Source organism: Ranitomeya variabilis, chromosome 3 (assembly GCF_051348905.1).
Source record: "Ranitomeya variabilis isolate aRanVar5 chromosome 3, aRanVar5.hap1, whole genome shotgun sequence".
Lineage (NCBI taxonomy): Eukaryota > Metazoa > Chordata > Amphibia > Anura > Dendrobatidae > Ranitomeya > Ranitomeya variabilis.
In genome coordinates this window covers 79752796-79777450 of record NC_135234.1, presented here as the reverse complement: position 1 = coordinate 79777450, position 24655 = coordinate 79752796, and the positions used below count along the sequence as shown (strand labels likewise).

At 43.2% G+C, this 24655-nt stretch overlaps 1 protein-coding gene across 2 annotated transcripts in view; it reads left to right on the top strand.

The window, feature by feature from the left end:
* SPECC1 (sperm antigen with calponin homology and coiled-coil domains 1) overlaps positions 1 to 24655 on the top strand; it is a 543118-nt gene that overhangs the window by 395633 nt on the left and 122830 nt on the right. For both annotated transcript variants that reach the window (XM_077294264.1, XM_077294265.1), the window contains one exon: positions 6328 to 6394. In XM_077294264.1, coding sequence (XP_077150379.1) covers positions 6328 to 6394 — 67 coding nt within the window. The remainder of the gene's footprint in view (positions 1 to 6327; positions 6395 to 24655) is intronic.

The window sequence follows — 24655 nt, the reverse complement described above, 5'->3', positions numbered from 1 at the left end:
GCTTCTAGCTTCCCATGGAGGCTATTGAAGCATGCCAAAATAAAAAAAAAATGTTTTTAAAAATATGAAAAAAATATATATAAAAGTTTAAATCACCCCCCTTTCGCCCCATTCAAAATAAAACAATTAAAAAAAAACCTACACATATTTGGCATCACCACGTTCAGAATCGCATCATCTACCAATAAAAAAAGGATTAATCTGATCGCTAAATCGTAGCGAGAAAAAAAGTCAAAATGCCAGAATTACCTTTTTTTGGTCACGTGACATTCCATTAAAATGCAACAATGGGCAATAAAAAGAACGTATCTGCATCAAAATGGTATCATTAAACACGTCAGCTCGGCAAGCACAAAATAAGCTCTCACCCTACCCCAGATCACGAAAAATGGATACGCTACGGGTAACAGAAAATTGCGCATTTTTTATTTTAGAAAAGTTTAGATTTTTTTTTCACCACTTAGATAAAATAGAACCTAGACATGTTTGGTGTCTATGAACTCGTAATGACATGGCAGGTCAGTTTTAGCATTTAGTGAACCTAGCAAAAAATGCAAAACAAAAAACAAGTTTGGGATTGCACTTGTTTTGCAATGTCACCGCACTTGGAATTTTTTCCCCGTTTTCTAGTACACGACATGATAAAACCAATGGTGTCAATCAAAAGTACAACTTGTCCCGCAAAAAATAAGCCCTCACATGGCCATAATCATGGAAAAATAAAAAAGTTATGGCTCTGGGAATGAGGGGAGAGAAAAACAAAAACGCAAAACCGAAAAAAGCTCCAGTCATTAAGGGGTTAATTTGTCTGCTGCTGGGTTTCCTTTAATAACTTCACAAAACACAGCAGTGGTAAAGTTGTACTTTTTATTTTTAGATTGATTTTGCATGGTTAAAATAAAAAAAGGGATGAATTTGATGATTTTGAACAGCCCCAATGCCAGAGCTAAAAGCAAAGTTGAGCTGATGATTTTCACAGCTATCAGATCATAAACCTCTCTGCTCATTAAGAAGAGACATAATGGAATTGGATTCTGGTGGAGACGGACAGGCATTGATTGCGTCTCACCAAGTGAATAAAAAGGGGTGATGTCATGTTTTGGATGCTTTTGTGACAAATTCCTGCTTTGTTGGAGAGCTTGAATGGAGATGGTACGGGGGATCCATCTGGGGTCTATTTAAGATGTTTTCGACATCCTAGGAAAACATTAGCTTAAAAGAATTGAAATCAGTGAATTGTGTGACGCCTCATTTTTCTTTTTTACACATTTAACACCAGTAATATTTCAGATTTGACCCATGGATGGATAACAAATTCCCTGCCCCGCATGTTTCGCAGCTGTTAGACAGCCAATAACTAGGCAGGCTAGCAATCCCAGCATGTTGTTTGGCTGCTTAACAGCCGCAAAACTTTTGAGGCAGGGTCTCGAGCATGGCGCTCAAGCACCCACAATACTCTTATGTACCCAAGCACCCAAATGCTCACTCGAGTGGCGAGCACTCTTGCTCATCACTAGTGTGGATGTATGGTAAAACTACAGTCCCAATGACCTGATCTTGGTCATCACAGTTTCAGATATAACAATCCGTAAGTCGACAGGCATTGTGCATTTTTGCGATAGCAAAGCTCATCTACTCTATTTGTGTAGCACACTTTTCATAGGAATAACACGTGGTATGCAAATAATTGGGATGAATTACATAGAAGCGAATATATACAGCACTCCAAGCGTTCATTTGCAACTTGGATGTACCAGTATATTTAGGGTGCCGTTCATACAGTCTTTGGGGACTGACTTCTAGGCCTAGTTCACATGTCCAGTAATCATCCATTAAAACGAATCCAGCAGCAATCCTTTGACAAAAAAAAGTTGTGGAGACACAACTTTTTTTTTTTGTCCCGCAAAAAAAAACTGATTTAAACAGAGTCCGTTTTTGCTTTTTTTTCACATAAAAGTCTATGGAAAACGGATCTGTTATTTAACGAAAAGTTTTTCTTTCATTTGAAAAGGATTTGTTTTTGCTTACTGGATGAAATGGGAAAAAAACAGATGGCTATTTAATGGATCCGTTTTACATAGGTTTCGATGTTTAAAAAAAAAACAAAAACTGATCCAATTGGAATAATTTTTTTTTTTTAGTCGGACAAAATAGTTGTTTGCACACATTTTTTTCTTTCAACGGGCTGCTGCTGGATCTGTTCTAACTAGATAATTACTGGATGTGTGAAGTTGGCCTTACCATATTATACATAACACACCATGATCTTTTACAGCACGTAGCCGTTAGATGAGAGATTCTAACCAAAAGTAATATAAAAACATGATTTTTTAATTAATTATAAACATAAAAACATATGTAAAAAAACAGGGCAAAGGCTTGCAAAAATGGGGGAAAAACACAGCGTGAATAAGCAAATAACGTAGTGGGAGCATCAAAATAACCAGACCTGTAATCAATTATATAAAATAACCAGCCAAAGGGCAGTAGCCTACATAGTAATATAGAATCAGGAAGGTTCCAAAAACATTAATAAAAGCTAGTTGCTAGATAATGGCTGGTTTAGGCCAGGATCACACATATGCGAGATACAGCCGAGTTTCGCAGGTGAAAACCCAGCTCTGTCGCCGGCTCTCTGGAGCGGAGCGCGCGGCTCCATGTATTGCTGTGCGGCTGCACGCTCCGCTCCAGAGTGCCGGCGCCAGAGCTGGGTTTTCACCTGCGAAACCCGGCTGTATCTCGCATATGTGTGATCCCGGCCTTATATGTAAAAGTGGCAATTATAGAAGTCCCTATTCATAAGCTGAGTAGAAGAAATCGGAGTGAAGAGGATAATCTAGCTAAAGTGCCAGTGCATAAGTCTGCATGAGTATTAGTCCTGTATTTTATCACTTACAATGACTTTCCTACAAGAATCAAGTAGCCTGACACACACTTAGCAGAGTTGCAATATATGAAAAGAAAGGGTATATTACCTAAAATTAGAAGAGCTGTGCCCCCCTCACACCCGACAGAGGCCGTTTCGCTGTTTGCTTCTTCCAGAGGGGGGGTGGTGGTGTTGTATTATACATAAGCAATATCAAGCACTCTTTGGTCAAGGTTGCCTGAGCTTTATCTATTTGTGATACACTTCGTATCTTTTTATCATTTCTTTATATACTCCGCAACATAGAAATTGCAACAGCAATTAGGAAAAGCTGTGGAATTATTTAAATCAAAGGACAAATAGAAATGTTAATGATATGCAAAAGATGAAAAAATGGAAACATACTGTAATTTCTAAAACATTTCAATTATTCAGTTTTGATTATGAGCGTCACTCATATAAATACCCACACTTACATGCTGAAGGCACTTGGGCAAATCGTCCAGATCTGCTGCTGGCAGCTCCCTTTGCCGACTAAAGGCTGGAATGGAGGTATGTTCTCTTCAGCAATGAGTCTGGCTTTTGTCTTTGACATAATGATAGCTGGAGATTGGTCTGTAGACCAAGTGGACAATGCCATGAAGAAGCCTTCATGAGAGAACATAACATTGGTCCTACTCCTGGGATTATGCTGTGGGGTAGCATATTGTATAGCACTCTGACCCCTTTGGTCTTTATTCCAGGTACACAAACAGCTCGGCATTACATTGATTTGGTGGTGGAACCAGTAGTACAGATATTTCCCCAAAGTGGTCCAAGAGCCGTTTTTCAATATGACTACTCCAGGCCATAGCCTTAGGGTCCCTTTCCACTTGCGAGAGAAAAAACGGTCCGTAATCTGGACCGAAAAAACAGATGTAACGTATGCGATTGTCATGCAAGTGTCATGAGAGTGCAATGCGATTTTAAATCGCATCATCCGTTTTTTGTAATCGCATCATCCGTATGACATCCGTATTACTGTCCGATTTGTACGCACCGGTGTCCTTTGAAAAGCCGGCAAATCAGCGCGGTGTACAGTAAAATCACACTGACAGGTTAGAATAGAGTAGATATATACACATAGAATAGGTATATATACATATATATATATGTCAGTGAGACACCTATATATGTATATTTATATTTAATGCAGCGCTAGATAGCATAAAAGCCGCTAATTCAATTCAGGGGTGGCTGGGGGTAGATGTTTTTAGCCAGGGGCGCCAATAACCATGGACCATCTCTAGGCTATTAATATCTGCCCTCAGTCACTGGCTTTACCACTCTGGCGGAGAAAATTGCGCGGGAGCCCACGCCAATTTTTTCCGCCATTTAACCCTTTATTTTTCAAGCTACAGCGCCTAAATTTTGCACATACACACTACTAACATTAGTAGTGTGGAATATGCAAAAAAATAAGGGATATGAGATGGTTTACTGTATGTAAACCATGTCTCATATCCTGTCGGGTTTGGGAAGGAGAGAGCAAAAGCCGGCAATTGAATTAGCGGCTTTTATGCTATCTAGCGCTGCATTAAATATAAATATATATATATAGGTGTCTCACTGACATATATATATGTATATATACCTATTCTATGTGTATATATCTACTCTATTCTAACCTGTCAGTGTGATTTTACTGTACACCGCGCTGAATTACCGGCTTTTCAAAGGACACCGGTGCGTAAAAATCGGACAGAACTCGCATGGTGCTAGTGCTGTGCGATTTTTTTTCTCACACCCATTGACTTGCATTGGCGAGTATCGTCCGAGAATCGCAGCAATACGCAGCATGCTGCGATTTTTTTCTCAGCCGACCCAGATTTTTCTCAGTCCGATTTCGCCTGAGAAAAAAATCGCAAATGAAAAGACACCTATTGAATAACATTGGTCCGAGTGCAATCCGATTTTTTATCGCATTGCACTCGTCCGTTTTCCTCGCAAGTGGAAAGGGGCCCTTATTGTGCTACTGTGAGCAACCTGCTTGGCCCGAAGTGCTACCGTGTCCTGCAGCGTCTCCAGACTTGTCTCCCATCGAGCACATCTGAGATCGCATTGGTTGAAGCTGCCAGCTGCAAATCTTGATAATATACATGCCCAACTGCATTCACCGTGGCAGATCATTCCTCAGACAATCCATTAATAACCTCATTGATGGCAGACTAGGTGTTAGTGTGTGGATTTCTGCACATGGCGGTTACTACACACCACTACCTAAATCGAGATGTTTTGAAAATTCGGTTGCCATTTTTTTATCATTTACATATCATTAACATTACTATCCATCCAGGAAAGGCCGTACTGGGCCCCTGGCCCTCAAGGGAGGCCAGCATGACGGGGTCACGGGGAATGGCAGAGCCTCAGGGTAGGCAAGGGCAAGTCGGGGTTAAATAGTTTCCTTGGACTGTGTATTTTTGAATTGGACACAGGGGGGGCAGGGTTTGGATGAGGCAGGGAGAAGCAAGCAGGCTTTCTGAGGGGGTGATCTGGAGAAAAAACTGCCAATTTCACCTCAGCAACTGCCACGCTCACCTACTGGTCCAGCGGTTGCTGAAATCCCCACCCACCCTCCCTTCTCTTTTTCGATTTTGTTTAATTGCGTTTATTTTTAAGGTTATGTTTTTGTTTAAGGGGAAGGAGTAATTTTTGTCATAGCAGTTAGGCGGGGGAGAGAGGTCCTCGAAGTTGGTGGAAAGAGGGGAATGGCGGATTGTAGGGGAGGGGGACCTCTAGTGGTCCTGGACTCCCCCAGAGTGGATTGCGAGTGGTTGTGGTAGATCAGCCCGTGGAGGGGCTGATTAAAGGATTTGGTAATCGGTTGGTTTGGCCGGGTTGGTCATTACCTGCCTCCGAGCTGGTGCTTACCGGCTGGAGGCAAGACTAAGCCTGGAGGCCAACGTACACAATTTGAATTTATGCAAGGTTATTTTTTAGGCTTTGAGGACCACCACTCCCTGGGGGGGATATTGTTTACATGTTGTATTGTATGTTTAATAAAAGGCTGCTGTGGCCATTTACTCCAAATCTGGTATAATGTCATTATTCAGGAGGGGACCTTACGATAAGGCAGTTTACGAGAGATCCGATGCAGTAAGTAATTAAGGTTAGGCAATTTAAGTCAGTAAAGGCGGTCATGAGTCACGTGTACCCCTTACGTCATGTGATTTCCCAAACTCCATGGCTTTTCCTTCTTGGTGTTACAATTTCAATATTGAGGCGTGTAGGTTGTTTTTTTTTCTTTGGAATGAAAAAAATCTATGAATTATGCTGTAAGCATAGGAAATGGAAGATGTAATTAATCATGTTATGTATAGATGAGGGTGTTTAGTGTTGTTTTTTCTTTTATATGTCTATGAATTGCATGTACATGACTTGTTTTAATGTGTTTTAGTAATATACCTTTCCTTCTATCGCAGAGGCTCTCGGCTTCCAGCATTGCCAAGCTTTCGAGCAAGGACACTGAGAAGCAATTAGATTTTTCAGGTAATGTGCTGCCACTAAATGAGACTGTTTAGTAGTCATAGAAGCGATCACTCCACGGCTTACAATGACTTGAACTGTGTCCAAATGGTCTTTCTTTTTCTGGAGCTGTTAAGATGTGCGTGCCTGGGACACTGTCCACATTCTATTTTTAAAACTGGCTCAATAAGAGAATTTGAAACTATTTGTGAAGTCCGGATGTGACTATTTTCAGATCGCATTAGAAATGATTGTCCATAGGCTGGTGTGCATTGTTGTAGGATACCATAACTATATATTTTATCCAGTTTCCTCTCATGTATTTTTCTTTATCTTAAATCATTTTCCATGTCAGTAAACCTTCTGAAAGAAACTAGTATGGCATAAAAGGACATCACGCAGTTGTATGTGTGCTTGCCCATGTATGTAAAAAAATTAATAATTACAAGACAAATAACCCCTTTACTTCCTATTTCAAAAATTATACTAATACCAATGTTTTTATTATGTAACGTCCTGATAAAATTTGGTCCTGGAGAGCACTGCTTATCTATGATCCATGTGTATTTCCTTACATCCAGTTGTGGAACTTACGGTATTATTATTCGAAGATTTGTTGATTAAAATGTACTTTGTTCATGGAAATACCCCTTTAACTGTTCACAATAACAGAAAATTTGACAAGGGTGCTAGAACATTTACACGCTTTGTTTATATATACGTGTGTGTGTGTGTGTGTGTGTATCTATGTATGTATGTGTAATATATACATATACACACATACAATGTGGAAAATACCGTAAGTATTTGATAGACTGATGATTTTACAAGTTTTCTCATCTACAAAGAATGGAGAGGTCTGTAATTTTTATCGTAGGTACACTTCAACTGTGAGAGACCGAATCTAAGAATAATAAAAAAAAAAAAATCAAATTGTATGATTTTAAATAATTCAATTGCATTTTATTGCATGAAATAAGTATTTGATCACCTACCAACCAGCAAAAATTCTGGCTCTCACAGACCTGTTAATTATTCTTTAAGAAACCCTCTTACTCTTCACTTGTTACCTGTATAAAAGACACCTGTCCACACAAACAATCAATCGCACTCCATCTTGTCCACCATGGTCAAGACCAAAGAGCTGTCTAAGGACACCTGGGACAAAATTGTAGACCTGCACAAGGCTGGGATGGGCTACAGGATAATAGGCAAGCAACTTGTTTAGAAGGCAACAACTGTTAGCACAATTATTAGAAAATGGAGTAAACACAAGATGACTGTCGGTCTTCCTCAGTCTAGAGCTCCATGCAAGTTCTGGATTCGTGGGGTAAGACTGATTCTAAGAAAGGTCAGGAATCAGCCCACAACTACACAGGAGGACCTGGTCAATGACCTGAAGAGAGCTGGGACAACAGTCTTAAACACTACCGTTAGTAATACACTAAGCCATCATGGATTAAAATGCTGCGGGGCGCGCAAGGTCCCTCTGCTCACGCCAGCACATGTCCAGGCGCAATTGAAGTTTGCCAGTGACCGATTGGATTATCCAGAGGAGGCATAGGAGAAGGTCATGTGGTCAGATGAGACCAAAATAGAACTTTTTGATATCAATTTCACTCGCCGTGTTTGGAGGAAGAAGGATGATGAGTACAACCCCAAGAACACCGTCCAAAACGTGTAGCATGGTGGGGGTGCTTTTCTGCAAAGGAGACATGAAATCTGCACCGTAATGAAGGGAGGAAAGATGGGGTCACGTATCGCAAGATTTTGGCCAACAACTTCCTTCCCACAGTAAGAGCATTGAAGATGGGTCGTGTCTAGATCTTTCAGCATGACAATGACCTGAAACACACAGCCAGGGCAACTAAGGAGTGGCTCCGTAAGGAGCATTTCAAGGTCCTGAAGTGGCCTCACCAGTCTCCAGACCTGAACCCAATAGAAAATCATTGGAGGGAGCTGAAACTCAATGTTAACCAGCGACAGCCCCAAAATGTGAAAGATCTGGAGAACATCTGTATGGAGGAGTGGACCAAAATCCCTGCTGCAGTGTGTGCAAACTTGGTCAAGAACTACGGGAAATGTCTGACCTCTGTAATTGCAAACAAAGGTTTCCGTACCAAATATTAAGTTCTGTTTTTCTATTGTACCAAAAACTTATTTTATGCAATAAAATGCAAATTCATTATGTAAAAATCATACACTCGGATTTTCTGGATTTCTTTTTATGATTCTGCCACTCACAGTTGAAGTGTACCTACGATAAAAATTACAGACCTCTTCATTCTTTGTAGGTGGGAAAACTTGCAAAATCATCAGTTTGTCTAATGCTTATTTTCCCCACTGTGTGTGTATATATCTCTGAATGCTGTAAAAAGATCAAGAAATCAATTTGTTTATTTCCATTAATCACCTCTTAAAAAAATAATAGTGGCACTTAAAATATTAGATTCTTTCACATGCGGTTGATTTCTACTCTGTTATCTAATGTGCTGTTACCCTCTTCACTACCAGCATGAAATTAATTTTATTTACACAGTGTATTCGGTTACATTTAAGGGTCTGCTAGGCGATGTGTATTTTCCTTATAAATGTCAGCTGAAAATGTGTGTCCAGCATGAACTGCCAACTGTAGGACATAATAATAGGCACCGCTGGAGTCCCAATAATGTTTGGCCCGGAATACAAGGGCTGCTTTGTTCACTTCCCATTTTAGACAGCACTGATGTAATGCACTGAACAGAGGCTGCAGTGTTCACACATAACTAAGGGAATGGAAAACTGCTGGGAACTTGGGGAAAGTCACCCTGAATCTAGTCCAAAGTGGTTTGGTCACTGCTGTAGAATCAGCGCTGTCTGTCCTGTTTGCCCTACTGTAAATATCAACATGGACGGTTACTTTTACTAGATAGTAAGGCACGTTTAAAGGGGTATTACAGTTTCCTAAGGGGCATACATAGAAATGATGGGGCCCCAGAGCAGAAGTTCTAATTCCCTCCTCAAAAAATAAAAATAAATATTTGGTGGAGTCTCAGAAGAGCATATCTCACAACTTTGCAGCCTTTACAAGTTATTTTTCTTCCTACTGCTACTGGAGCCCTAGATTCCCCTTACATTGCACCCATAAAGTATGGTGCCAACAAAAGTACCCCACAAACACTAAATGATACGGTCACAGTGAGTTCCTCCACAGTACCCTCCACATGTACAGTATGATGACCCTACTGTACCCTACCTCAACTACCCCGGAAAGTATGGAAACCCCAACACATTATGATACCCCAACTGTTAACCCCACACAGCTCTCCATGCAGTATAATGTCCCCATATCTCTCCCCAATGTATAATAGCCTGCATTAGCCCTCCAACCAGTATAATGACCTCCACACAGTAAGATGGACCCACACAAACGTTCACACTGTATAAGGCTATGTGCACACGTTGCGGATTTTGCTGCGGATCTGTAGCAGTTTTCCATGCGTTGTACAGTACCATGTAAACCTATGGAAAATCAAATCCGCAGTGCACATGCTGTGGAAAATACCGCACAGAAACACTGCATTGTATTTTCTGCAGCATATCAATTCTTTGTGCGGATTCCGCAGCGTTGTACACCTGCTCCATAATGGGAATCCGCACGTGTAAAACCGCTGTTGAAAACCGCACAAAAAACGCGGTAATTCCGCGATAAATCCGCTGCGTTTTACCTGCAGATTTTTAGCAATCTGCGCTGAAAAATCCATGGTAGATTCCGCAACATGTGCATATAGCCTAAATGCTTCGATACAGTATAATGGCCCCACATAGCCCTCCAAATATCATAATGGCCCCCACATAGCCCTATAAATTTTATAATAGCCCCACATGGCCTTGCATATAGTATAATAGGCCTCACATAATCCTCCATATAAAATAATGAGCCCCACATTGCCTTTGAAATATAATTAGCCTTCCATATAGTATAATGCACTTCCCATAGTCCTCTATATAGTACAATGCACCCCATAATTCTCCATATTGTATACTACACAGTCCATAGTCTTCCATAAAGTATTATGGCCACCATAATGTGCTCGCTGATTTAAAAATAATAAAATACAATACTCGACTTTCCTTCTCACCTCACACCTCTGCGCAGTGGGTGCCATGTAGAGACCTCATTGCGGCCCATAGCAGCCACGTGGCCTGTTGCGATTGGCGCTACGCCACTGTTCTAGATTACGGTAATTATAGCAAAGTTGTGACTATGCATTCATTCACTCTGGATTCCAGTTTGCTGCTGTAACCACATGCCCTAATCCTGTTTCCCAAGAGTTAGCTTGTTGCACCCCTCACACCCTGGCATCCAGCACCCAGTGTTAACGCTGCCCTTCCCCCCACATATGACCCTGTTTATAATATGCAAAGATTTGTAAGCTTTAATCCCTTCACCTCATAGCTTGTTTTCCCCTGCCTAAACAATGTCTCTGTAAGTGGTAATAACTCTGGAACGCATTAACATATCCCTGTGATTCTGATGTTCTTTTATGCTTTGTTTTTGGTAAATTGAGGTCAATATTTTTTGCGTTTATATGTGGAAATATCATATTTTGGATAAAATTTAGCAAATTTCCCATTTTAATTTTTATGATGTTAAACGAAATAGTTATATCACACAAAATAGTTAATAAATAACATTTGCCACACGTCTACTTTATATCAGCATAATTTTTTAAACATACTTTATTTTGTTAGGAAGTTGGAAGGGTTACAAGTTTATTGGCAATTCTCATTTTTCCAACAACATTTACAAAACCAATTTTTTTTAGGGACCGCATCACATTTGAAGTGCCCTATATGACAGAAAATACCCAAAAGTGACACCATTTTAAAAACCGCACCCCTCAAACTGCTCAAAACCACATTCAAGAAGTTTTTTAATCCTACAGGTGCTTCACAGGAATTAAAGCAATCTGGAAGTGAAAAATGGAAATGTTACTTGTTTCCACAGAGATATTGCTTTAGCTCCAAATTTTGCATTTTCATAGGTGTAACGTGAGAAAATTGGCTATACAAATTGTTGTGCAATATCTCTTCAGTATGCCAATACCACATAGGTGATGGAAAACTACTGTTTGGGCGCAGGCCAGGACTTGGAGGTGACGGAGCGCCATTTCACTTTTGGAGCGCAAAATTGGCTTTAATAGAGTGTGGGTGCCATGTCGCATTTGCAGAGCCTCTTATGTGCCTAATCAATGAAACCCCACATAAGCAAGTGACCTCATTTTGAAAACTACACCCCTGAAGGAATTTATTTAGATGTGTGGTGAGCATCTTGAACCCGCAGGTGCATCACAGAATTTTATCACAATGAGCCGTGAAAATTAAAAAAATAAATTTTCCATGAAAAATGTTTCTTCAGCCCCCAATTTTTCATTTTTACAAGGGTTCAAGAAGCAAATGGACCATACAATTTGTTGTGTAATTTCTCCTGAGTATACTGATGCCCCATATGCATTGGAAAACTATTGTTTCACATGGCAGGGTCCGGAAGAGAAGGAGCGCCAGCTGAATTGTGGAGCTCAATTTTGGCTGGAATAGATTGCGGATTCTATGTCATAGTTGAAGAGCCTCTGACATGTCAAAATAGCAGAAACTCCCACCAGTGACCCTATTTTGGAAACTACACCTCTTGAGGAAATCACCTAGCGGTGTGGTGAGCATTTTTACCTTTAGGCGATTTACAGAATTGTATTACATTTGGATGAGAAAATGGAAAATTACATTTTTTTCCACTGAAATGTTGCTTTGGCCCCAAGTTTTTAATTTTCAAAAACAGTAACAGGAGAAAATGAATAATACAATTTTTTACGCAATTTCTCCTAAATCCACCAATACCCCATATGGGGTTGAAAACTACTTTTGAGGCATAGTGCAAAGCTCAGAAGGTTTGAAATGCCATAATGGAGTTCAGAATTTGCTGGAATGGTTTGAGGGAGCCATGTCATATTGGCAGAACACCTGAAGTGTCAGAACAGTGGAACTCTGTTGTGAATTCTGCTTTTGGGTTCCCTCCGGTGGTGGTAGGTGGTAATGCAGTTGTCCCTGAGTTGCAGTCCTGGTCAGGTGTTTCTGCTGATTGCAGTTCTGACTGGGGTATTTAGGTGTGCAGGATCCATTAGTCCTTGCCAGTTGTCAATTGTTGTTGGGAGGTGTTGGACCTCTGCCTGGTTCCTCCTGCCTTTCTGCCAAATCAGCAAAGATAAGTGTCTGGTTTTTTTTTCTGTGGCACACATGCTGTGTGCTTTATGATTCAGTGCTATTTGTCATGATCTCTGCAGGCAGAGATCATAGCAAGCCTATAGAGGGACAAGCTCTCGGAAGATGGAACTATACTGACCATGAACTAAGCCTGCCGCGCAACTAGAAATAGCCAGGTAGCATTTCCTATTTATAGCTAGATGCCCAGCTCTGGCCTAAGACCTAAATAACTAGCAGAGGGAAATATAAGACCTGGCTCACCTCTAGAGAAATATTCCAAAGAAGACAGTAGCCCCCCACATATAATGACTGTGAGTTCAGATGAAACAACAAACGCAGCAGGAAAATAGTCTTAGCAAATTTGAGGTCCGCTTACTAGATAGCAGAAGACAGATAGTATACTTTCATGGTCAGCAGAAAAACACTAACAAAACACCATCCAGAGATTACCTTAAACTCTGGCATTAACTCATAACGCCAGAGTAGCAATCCCTGATCAACGAGAGCTTTCCAGACACAGTAACAAAACTTCAGCTGTGAACTGGAACAAATAGGCAAAACAAAACATGGACAAAAGTCCAACTTATCTAGTAGTTGTCTAGAAGCAGGAACAAGCACTGAGAGGCATCAGATAACATTGTTGACCGGCAAGAAACCACCAGAGAAATGAGCTTAAATAGCGACACCCACTACTGATGGAACCAGGTGAAACAGGAAAGAGGATGACAAGTCCAATTCCACAAGCGGCCACCGGGGGAGCCCAGAATCCAAATTCACAACAGTACCCCCCCCTCAAGGAGGGGGCACCGAACCCTCACCAGATCCACCAGGGCGACCAGGATGAGCCCTATGGAAGGCACGAACAAGATCAGAAGCATGAACATCAGATGCATTGACCCAAGAATTATCCTCCTGGCCGTAACCCTTCCAGTTGACCAGATACTGGAGTCTCCGTCTGGAAACACGAGAGTCCAGAATTTTCTCCACAACGTACTCCAACTCACCCTCAACCAACACCGGAGCAGGAGGCTCAACTGAAGGCACAACAGGTACCTCATACCTGCGCAATAACGACCGATGAAAAACGTTATGAATGGAAAAGGACGCAGGGAGGTCCAAACGGAAAGAAACAGGATTAAGAATCTCCAATATTCTATAAGGGCCGATGAACCGAGGTTTAAACTTAGGAGAAGAGACCCTCATAGGGACAAAACGAGAAGACAACCACACCAAATCTCCAACACAAAGCCGAGAACCAACACGACGATGACGGTTGGCAAAACGCTGAGTCTTCTCCTGGGACAACTTCAAATTGTCCATAACCTGCCCCCAGATGTGATGCAATCTCTCCACCACCGCATCCACTCCAGGACAATCCGAGGATTCCAACTGACCGGAGGAAAATCGAGGGTGAAACCCCGAATTACAGAAAAACGGGGACACCAAGGTGGAAGAGCTGGCCCGATTATTGAGGGCGAACTCTGCCAATGGCAAAAAAGCAACCCAATCATCCTGGTCGGCAGAGACGAAACACCTCAGATATGTCTCCAGGGTCTGATTAGTCCGCTCGGTCTGGCCATTAGTCTGAGGGTGAAAAGCAGATGAAAAAGACAAATCTATGCCCATCCTAGCACAGAATGCCCGCCAAAATCTAGACACAAATTGGGTACCTCTGTCAGAAACGATATTCTCAGGAATACCGTGCAATCGGACAACATTCTGAAAAAACAGAGGAACCAACTCAGAAGAAGAAGGCAACTTGGGCAGAGGAACCAAATGGACCATTTTAGAGAAACGGTCACAGACCACCCAGATGACAGACATCTTCTGGGAAACAGGCAGATCTGAAATAAAATCCATCGAGATGTGTGTCCAAGGCCTCCTAGGAACAGGCAAGGGCAACAGCAGTCCGCTAGCCCGAGAACTACAAGACTTGGCCCGAGCACAAATGTCACATGACTGCACAAAGACTCGCACATCTCGTGACAGGGAAGGCCACCAGAAGGATCTTGCCACCAAATCCCTGGTACCAAAAATTCCGGGATGACCTGCCAATGCAGAAGAATGTACCTCAGAGATGACTCTACTGGTCCAATCATCCGGAACAAACAGTCTATCAGGCGGACAACGATCCGGTCTATCCGCCTGAAACTCTTGCAAGGACCGCCGCAGATCAGGAGAAACGGCCGACAAAATTACTCCCTCCCTAAGGATACCTGTGGGTTCAGAATTACCAGGAGAGTCCGGGTCAAAACTCCTAGAAAGGGCATCTGCCTTAACATTCTTAGAACCCGGTAGGTATGACACCACAAAATTAAAGCGAGAAAAAAAATAAAGACCAGCGCGCCTGTCTAGGATTCAGGCGCCTGGCAGTCTCAAGATAAATCAAATTTTTGTGGTCAGTCAATACCACCACCTGATGCCTAGCCCCCTCGAGCCAATGGCGCCACTCCTCAAACGCCCACTTCATGGCCAAAAGCTCCCGATTCCCAACATCATAATTCCGCTCTGCGGGCGAAAATTTGCGAGAAAAGAAGGCACAAGGCCTAATGACGGAGCAGTCGGAACCTTTCTGCGACAACACTGCCCCAGCTCCGATCTCCGAAGCGTCAACCTCAACCTGAAAAGGCAGATTCACATCAGGCTGACGCAACACAGGGGCAGAGGCAAAACGGCGCTTAAGCTCCTGAAAGGCCTCTACAGCATGAGGGGACCAATTAGCAACATCAGCGCCTTGTCTGGTCAAATCAGTCAGTGGTTTAACGACATCCGAAAAACCAGCAATAAATCGGCGGTAAAAATTGGCAAAGCCCAAAAATCTCTGAAGACCCTTAAGAGAGGAGGGCTGAGTCCAGTCACAAATAGCTTGCACCTTGACGGGATCCATCTCAATGGAAGAGGGAGAAAAAATATACCCCAAAAAGGAAATTTTCTGGACCCCAAAAACGCACTTAGACCCCTTCACACATAAAGAATTAGACCGCAGAACCTGAAAAACTCTCCTGACCTGCTGGACATGAGAGTCCCAGTCATCAGAAAAAATCAGAATATCATCCAGATATATTATCATAAATTTATCCAGAAAATCGCGGAAAATATCATGCATAAAAGACTGGAAAACTGAAGGGGCATTAGAAAGACCAAAAGGCATGACCAAATACTCAAAGTGGCCCTCGGGCGTATTAAATGCGGTCTTCCACTCATCCCCCTGCCTGATCCGCACCAAATTATACGCCCCACGAAGATCAATTTTAGAGAACCACTTAGCCCCCTCTATACGAGCAAACAAATCAGTAAGCAATGGCAATGGGTATTGATACTTAACAGTGATCTTATTCAGAAGCCGATAATCAATACATGGTCTCAAAGAGCCGTCTTTTTTTGAGACAAAGAAAAACCCAGCTCCCAAGGGAGAAGAAGATGGACGAATATGTCCCTTTTCCAAAGACTCCTTTATATATTCCCGCATAGCAGCATGTTCCGGCACAGACAGATTAAACAAACGACCCTTTGGATATTTACAACCCGGTATCAAATCTATGGCACAATCGCACTCACGGTGCGGAGGTAACGACCCAAGCTTGGGTTCGTCAAAGACGTCTTGATAATCAGAGAGGAACTCAGGGACTTCAGAGGGAATGGATGAAGAAATAGAAACCAAAGGTAAGTCCCCATGAATACCCTTACATCCCCAGCTCAACACAGACATTGCTCTCCAGTCCAAGACTGGATTGTGAGACTGCAACCATGGCAATCCCAGTACCAAATCGTCATGTAAATTATACAGCACCAGGAAACGAATAATCTCCTGGTGATCCGGATTGATACGCATGGTTACTTGTGTCCAGTATTGTGGTTTATTATTAGCCAATGGGGTGGAGTCAATCCCCTTCAGAGGAATAAGAGTCTCCAAAGGCTCTAAATCAAAACCACAACGATTGGCAAAGGACCAATCCATAAGACTCAGAGCGGCGCCAGAGTCAACATAGGCGTCCGTAGCAATGGATGACAAAGAGCAAATCAGGGTTACAGACAAAATAAACTTAGACTGAATGGTGCCAATGGAAACAGACTTATCAAGCTTCTTTGTACGCCTAGAGCATGCTGATATAACATGAGTAGAATCCCCACAATAGAAACACAATCCATTCTTCCGTCTAAAATTCTGTCGCTCGCTCCTAGACAGAATTCTATCACACTGCATACTTTCTGGCGTCTTTTCCATAGACACCGCCAGATGGTGCACCGGTTTGCGCTCCCGCAAACGCCTATCAATCTGAATAGCCATTGTCATGGACTCATTCAGACCTGTAGGCACAGGGAACCCCACCATAACATCCTTAACGGCATCAGAGAGACCCTCTCTGAAAGTTGCCGCCAAGGCGCACTCATTCCACTGAGTCAGCACAGACCATTTACGGAATTTTTGGCAGTAAACTTCAGCTTCGTCTTGCCCCTGAGATAGTGCCATCAAAGTTTTTTCTGCCTGAAGTTCCAAATGAGGTTCCTCATAAAGCAAGCCCAAGGCCAGAAAAAACGCATCCACATCGCGCAACGCAGGATCCCCTGCTGGCAATGAGAAGGCCCAATCTTGAGGGTCACCCCTGAGCAAGGAAATCACAATCCTAACCTGCTGAGCAGGGTCTCCAGCTGAACGAGACTTCAGGGACAAATAAAGCTTACAATTATTTCGGAAATTCTGGAAGCTAGCTCTATTCCCTGTGAAAAACTCCGGCAAAGAAATTCTCGGCTCAGATACCGGAGCATGTACCACAAAATCTTGTAAATTTTGTACTTTCGTGATGAGATTATTCAAACTCGCAGTTACACTCTGAAGATCCATTATTGTCAGGTGCACACAGAGCCATACAGAGATTAGGAGGAGAGAGAGAAAAAAGACTGCAGCAAGGCAGACTGGAGGAAAAAAAAAAAAAAAAAAAAAAAAAATTTCAGCAGACTTCTTATAACTCTCCTTTCTCAACCTGGGTCTTTAACACTTTATTGGCCGGTCAAACTCAAACTGTCATGATCTCTGCAGGCAGAGATCATAGCAAGCCTATAGAGGGACAAGCTCTCGGAAGATGGAACTATACTGACCATGAACTAAGCCTGCCGCGCAACTAGAAATAGCCAGGTAGCATTTCCTATTTATAGCTAGATGCCCAGCTCTGGCCTAAGACCTAAATAACTAGCCGAGGGAAATATAAGACCTGGCTCACCTCTAGAGAAATATTCCAAAGAAGACAGTAGCCCCCCACATATAATGACTGTGAGTTCAGATGAAACAACAAACGCAGCAGGAAAATAGTCTTAGCAAATTTGAGGTCCGCTTACTAGATAGCAGAAGACAGATAGTATACTTTCATGGTCAGCAGAAAAACACTAACAAAACACCATCCAGAGATTACCTTAAACTCTGGCATTAACTCATAACGCCAGAGTAGCAATCCCTGATCAACGAGAGCTTTCCAGACACAGTAACAAAACTTCAGCTGTGAACTGGAACAAATAGGCAAAACAAAACATGGACAAAAGTCCAACTTATCTAGTAGTTGTCTAGAAGCAGGAACAAGCACTGAGAGGCATCAGATAACATTGTTGACCGGCAAGAAACCACCAGAGAAATGAGCTTAAATAGCGACACCCACTACTGATGGAACCAGGTGAAACAGGAAAGAGGATGACAAGTCCAATTCCACAAGCGGCCACCGGGGGAGCCCAGAATCCAAATTCACAACAGCTATTCTTTTGTGTTTTCTTGTCCAGCTTAGATTGTGTCAGTATTTTCTCAGTCTTGTTGGATTCTCTGGGGTTGCAGATATTATTTCCACGTCTTTAGTTAGATTGTGGAATTTTTTGTATTATCTGCTGTGGATATTTTTTGAAGGGTTTTAATACTGACCGCCTAGTATTCTGTCCTATCCTTTCCTATTTAGCTAAAGTGGCCTCTTTTGCTAAATCTTGTTTTCTGCCTGAGTGTGTCTTTTCTTCTCCTACTCACAGTCAATATTCGTGGGGGCTGCCTATCCTTTGGGGTTCTGCTCTGAGGCAAGGTAGTATTCCTATTTCCATCTATAGGGGTATTTAGTCCTCCGGCTGTGTCGAGGTGTCTAGGGTTTGTTAGGCACACCCCACGGCTACTTCTAGTTGCGGTGTTGGTTCAGGATCTGCAGTCAGTATAGTTTCCACTTACTCCAGAGAAAGTTTCATGCGGCTCCAAGGTCACCGGATCACAACATTACAACTGGCCAATAATGAGCTAAATGCATCTCGGAAGAAGGGAAGAAAGGTGTTGAGCCATTTTTTTTTCTGCAGTCTGTTTTGTCTTTTTTTCCCTCTTTATCTGTGGGTGGCTGAGGAGTCTTGTGCTAGCATGGATGTTCAGGAATTAGCTTCTCGTGTAGACCAGCTTGCTGCTAGGGTACAGGGTATTTCTGATTATATTGTTCAGACTCCTGTTTTAGAACCGAAGATTCCTACTCCTGATTTGTTTTTTGGTGACAGGTCCAAATTTTTGAGTTTTAAAAACAATTGTAAACTGTTTTTTGCTTTGAGACCTCGATCCTCCGGTGATTCCATTCAGCAGGTTAAAATCGTCATCTCCCTGCTGCGTGGTGATCCACAGGATTGGGCATTTTCCCTGGAATCTGGGAATCCTGCTTTGCTTAATGTAGACTCCTTTTTTCAGGCTTTAGGATTATTATATGATGAACCGAATTCTGTGGATCAAGCGGAGAAGACCTTGTTGGCCCTGTCTCAGGGTCAAGAGGCGGCAGAATTGTATTGTCAGAAATTCAGAAAATGGTCTGTGTTGACTAAATGGAATGATGATGCTTTGGCGGCAATTTTCAGAAAGGGTCTTTCTGAATCCGTTAAAGATGTTATGGTGGGGTTTCCCACGCCTTCCGGTCTGAGTGATTCTATGTCTCTGGCCATTCAGATTGATCGGCGTTTGCGGGAGCGTAGAACTGTGCGCGCTGTGGCGTCGTCCTCAGAGCCAATTCCTGAGCCAATGCAGTGTGATAAGATTCTGTCTAGGACAGAACGACAAGGACTCAGACGTCAGAATAGGTTGTGTTATTATTGTGGCGACGCTTCTCATGTCATTTCAGTCTGCCCTAAGCGGACAAAAAGGATCGCTAGTTCATTTACCATCAGTACTGTACAACCTAAATTTCTGTTATCGGTGTCCTTGATCTGCTCATTGTCATCATTTTCTGTCATGGCGTTTGTGGATTCAGGCGCCGCCTTGAACTTAATGGATTTTGAGTTTGCCAGGCGTTGTGGTTTTCCCTTGCAGCCTTTGCAGAACCCTATTCCTTTAAGGGGGATTGATGCTACACCTTTGGCTAAAAATAAGCCTCAGTTTTGGACACAGGTGACCATGCACATGGCGCCAGCCCATCAGGAAGATTGTCCATTTCTGGTGTTGCATAATTTGCATGATGTTATCGTGCTGGGTTTTCCGTGGTTGCAGGTACATAATTCTGTGTTGGATTGGAAGTCTATGTCTGTGACTAGTTGGGGTTGTCAGGGGGTTCATAATGATGTTCCTTTGATGTCAATCTCCTCTTCTTCCTCTTTTGAAATTCCAGAGTTTTTGTCTGATTTTCAGGATGTATTCGATGAGCCAAAGTCCAGTTCCCTTCCACCACACAGGGACTGTGATTGTGCGATTGACTTGATTCCAGGCAGTAAGTTTCCTAAGGGCCGACTTTTCAACCTGTCTGTGCCTGAACATACCGCCATGCGGAGTTATGTTAAGGAGTCTTTGGAGAAAGGGCATATTCGGCTATCTTCTTCACCGTTGGGAGCGGGATTTTTTTTGTTGCTAAGAAGGATGGCTCCTTGAGACCTTGTATTGATTATCGCCTCTTGAATAAGATCACGGTCAAGTTTCAATACCCTTTACCTTTGCTTTCTGATTTGTTTGCTAGGATTAAGGGGGCTAGTTGGTTTACTAAGATTGACCTTCGGGGGGCATATAATCTTGTTCGTATTAAACAGGGTGATGAATGGAAAACTGCGTTTAATACGCCCGAAGGCCATTTTGAATACCTTGTGATGCCATTCGGGCTCACTAATGCTCCATCGGTTTTTCAATCCTTCATGCATGATATCTTCCGGACTTATATTGATAAATTCTTGATTGTATATTTGGACGATATTTTGATTTTTTCCGATGATTGGGAGTCTCATGTGGAACAGGTCAGGATGGTATTTCAGATCCTTCGTGACAATGCTTTGTTTGTGAAGGGGTCTAAGTGCCTCTTTGGGGTGCAGAAGGTTTCTTTTTTGGGCTTCATTTTTTCTCCCTCATCTATGGAGATGGATCCGGTTAAGGTTCAGGCCATTTATGATTGGATTCAACCCACATCCGTGAAGAGCCTTCAGAAATTTTGGGGTTTTGCAAATTTTTATTGCCGTTTCATTGCTAATTTCTCCAGCGTGGTTAAACCCTTGACCGATTTGAAGAAGAAAGGCGCTGATGTGGCGAATTGGTCCTCTGCGGCTGTCTCTGCCTTTCAGGAGCTTAAACGCCGATTTACTTCTGCTCCGGTGTTGCGCCAACCGGATGTTTCCCTTCCGTTTCAGGTTGAGATTGACGCCTCTGAGATTGGGGCAGGGGCCGTTTTGTCTCAGAGGGATTCTGTGGGTTCCTTGATGAAACCGTGTGCCTTCTTCTCCCGCAAGTTTTCGCCTTCTGAACGCAATTATGATGTCCGCAATCGGGAGTTGTTGGCTATGAAGTGGGCGTTTGAGGAGTGGCGAAATTGGCTTGAGGGAGCTAAGCATCGTATTGTGGTCCTGACTGATCATAAGAATCTGATTTACCTCGAGTCTGCCAAACGGCTGAGTCCTAGACAGGCTCGATGGTCCTTGTTTTTTTCCCGTTTTGATTTCGTGGTTTCGTATCTTCTGGGTTCTAAGAATATTAAGGCTGATGCCCTTTCTAGGAGTTTTTTGCCTGATTCTCCTGAGGTCCTTGAACCGGTCGGCATTCTGAAAGAAGGGGTGGTCCTTTCTGCCATTTTCCCCTGATTTACGGCGGGTTCTTCAGGAATTTCAGGCTGACAGACCTGACCGCTGTCCTGTGGGGAAATTGTTTGTTCCTGACAGATGGACTAGTAGAGTGATTTCTGAGGTTCACTGTTCCGTGTTGGCTGGTCATCCTGGTATTTTTGGTACCAGAGATTTGGTTGGTAGGTCCTTTTGGTGGCCTTCCTTGTCGCGTGATGTGCGTTCTTTTGTGCAGTCCTGTGGGACTTGTGCGCGGGCCAAGCTGTTGTGAACTCTGTGTTCAGGCTCCCTCTTGTGGTCACTGGTGGTATGGTGTGACTTTTGCTTTGGGCTCCCCCTGGTGGCTTTGTCTGTGATCCTGCTGGTCTCTGGCTATCAGCTGGTTCGTTATCCTCTGGGAGGTTCCTATATAGCTCTGTTTTACTTCCACTTGTTGCCGGCTGTCGATGTAATCAGTGCTACTCAGATTCCTTCTGACTACCTTGCTCCCAGTCCATCCAGGACAAGCTAAGTTTTGTTTGCTCATTTTTTGATCAGCAGTGTTTATCATGTTTTCTGTTCCAGCTTGCTAAAATGTAATTCCCTCGCTTGCTGGTTGCTCTAGTGGGCTGAGTTTCTCCCCACACACCGTTAGTTGGTGTGTGGGTTCTTGAAATCTCAGGATGGATATTTTGTAAGGGTTTTTTATTGATCGCATAGACCCCTGCTCTATTTTCTGCTTTCTAGTACTAGTGGGCCTCTTTTGCTGAATCTGATTTCATCCCTGTCATGATCTCCATGGCCAGAGAACTAGCATAAGCCTCTATAGGAACAAGCTCTTGGAAGATGTAACTATACTGACCATGAACTAAACCTACCGCATCATCTAGAAGTAGCCAGGTAGCATGTCCTACTTTTTATCCCTATATGCCCAGCGCCGGCCGGAGAACTAAATAATGCTAGCAGAGGGAAATATAAGACCTGACTCACCTCTAGAGAAATGCCCAAAAAAAGGAGACAGAGGCCCCCCACATATATTGGCGGTGATATGAGATGAAACAACAAACGCAGCAGGAAAATAGTTTTAGCAAATTTGAGGTCCGCTTTCTAGATAGCAGAAGACAGAAAGCATACTTTCATGGTCAGTAGAAAACCCTAACAAAACACATCCAGAAATTACTTTAGGACTCTGGCATTAACTCATAATACCAGAGTGGCAATTCCTGATCAACAAGAGCTTTCCAGACACAGTAACGAAACTGCAGCTGTGAACTGGAACCAAAATACAAAAACAAAACATGGACGAATGTCCAACTTATCTAGTAGATGTCTGGGAGCAGGAACAAGCACAGAGAGGCTTCTGATAACATTGTTGACCGGCAAGCATCTAACAGAGAAGCCAGGTTATATAGCGACACCCAGATCTAATCAGAACAGGTGAACAGGGAAGATGATGTCACAAGTTCAATTCCACCAGTAGCCACCGGGGGAGCCCAGAATCCAAATTCACAACAGTACCCCCCCCTCAAGGAGGGGGCACCGAACCCTCACCAGAACCACCAGGGCGATCAGGATGGGCCCTATGAAAGGCACGAACCAGATCAGAGGCATGAACATCAGATGCAGTGACCCAAGAATTATCCTCCTGGCCATATCCCTTCCACTTGACCAGATACTGGAGTCTCCGTCTGGAAACACGGGAGTCTAGGATTTTTTCCACAACGTACTCCAACTCACCCTCAACCAACACCGGAGCAGGAGGCTCAACGGAAGGCACAACCGGTGCCTCATACCTGCGCAATAACGACCGATGAAAAACGTTATGAATAGAAAAGGATGCAGGGAGGTCCAAACGGAAGGAAACAGGGTTAAGAATCTCCAATATTTTATACGGACCGATGAACCGAGGCTTAAACTTAGGAGATGAGACCCTCATAGGGACAAAACGAGAAGACAACCACACCAAATCTCCAACACAAAGCCGAGGACCAACACGACGGTGACGGTTGGCAAAAAGCTGAGTCTTCTCCTGGGACAACTTTAAATTGTCCATCACCTGCCCCCAGATATGATGCAATCTCTCCACCACCGCATCCACTCCAGGACAATCCGAGGATTCCATCTGACCGGAGGAAAATCGAGGATGGAACCCCGAATTACAGAAAAACGGGGAAACCAAGGTGGCAGAGCTGGCCCGATTATTGAGGGCGAACTCCGCCAATGGCAAAAAAGCAACCCAATCATCCTGGTCAGCAGACACAAAACACCTCAGATATGTCTCCAGGGTCTGATTAGTCCGCTCGGTCTGGCCATTAGTCTGAGGGTGAAAAGCAGACGAAAAAGACAAATCTATGCCCATCCTAGCACAAAATGCCCGCCAAAATCTAGACACAAATTGGGTTCCTCTGTCAGAAACGATATTCTCAGGAATACCATGCAAACGAACAACATTTTGAAAAAACAGGGGCACCAACTCGGAAGAAGAAGGCAATTTGGGCAGGGGAACCAAATGAACCATCTTAGAAAAACGGTCACACACCACCCAGATGACAGACATCTTCTGAGAAACAGGCAGATCTGAAATAAAATCCATCGAGATGTGTGTCCAAGGCCTCTTAGGAATAGGCAAGGGCAACAATAATCCACTAGCCCGAGAACAACAAGGCTTGGCCCGAGCACAAACGTCACAAGACTGCACAAAGCCTCGCACATCTCGTGACAGGGAAGGCCACCAGAAGGATCTTGCCACCAAATCCCTGGTACCAAAAATTCCAGGATGACCTGCCAACGCAGAAGAATGCACCTCAGAGATGACTTTACTGGTCCAATCATCAGGAACAAACAGCCTATCAGGCGGACAACGATCCGGTCTATCCGCCTGAAACTCCTGCAAGGCCCGCCGCAGGTCTGGAGAAACGGCTGACAAGATAACTCCCTCCTTAAGAATACCTGTGGGGTCAGAGTTGCCAGGTGAATCAGGCTCAAAACTCCTAGAAAGGGCATCCGCCTTAACATTCTTAGAACCTGGTAGGTACGATACCACAA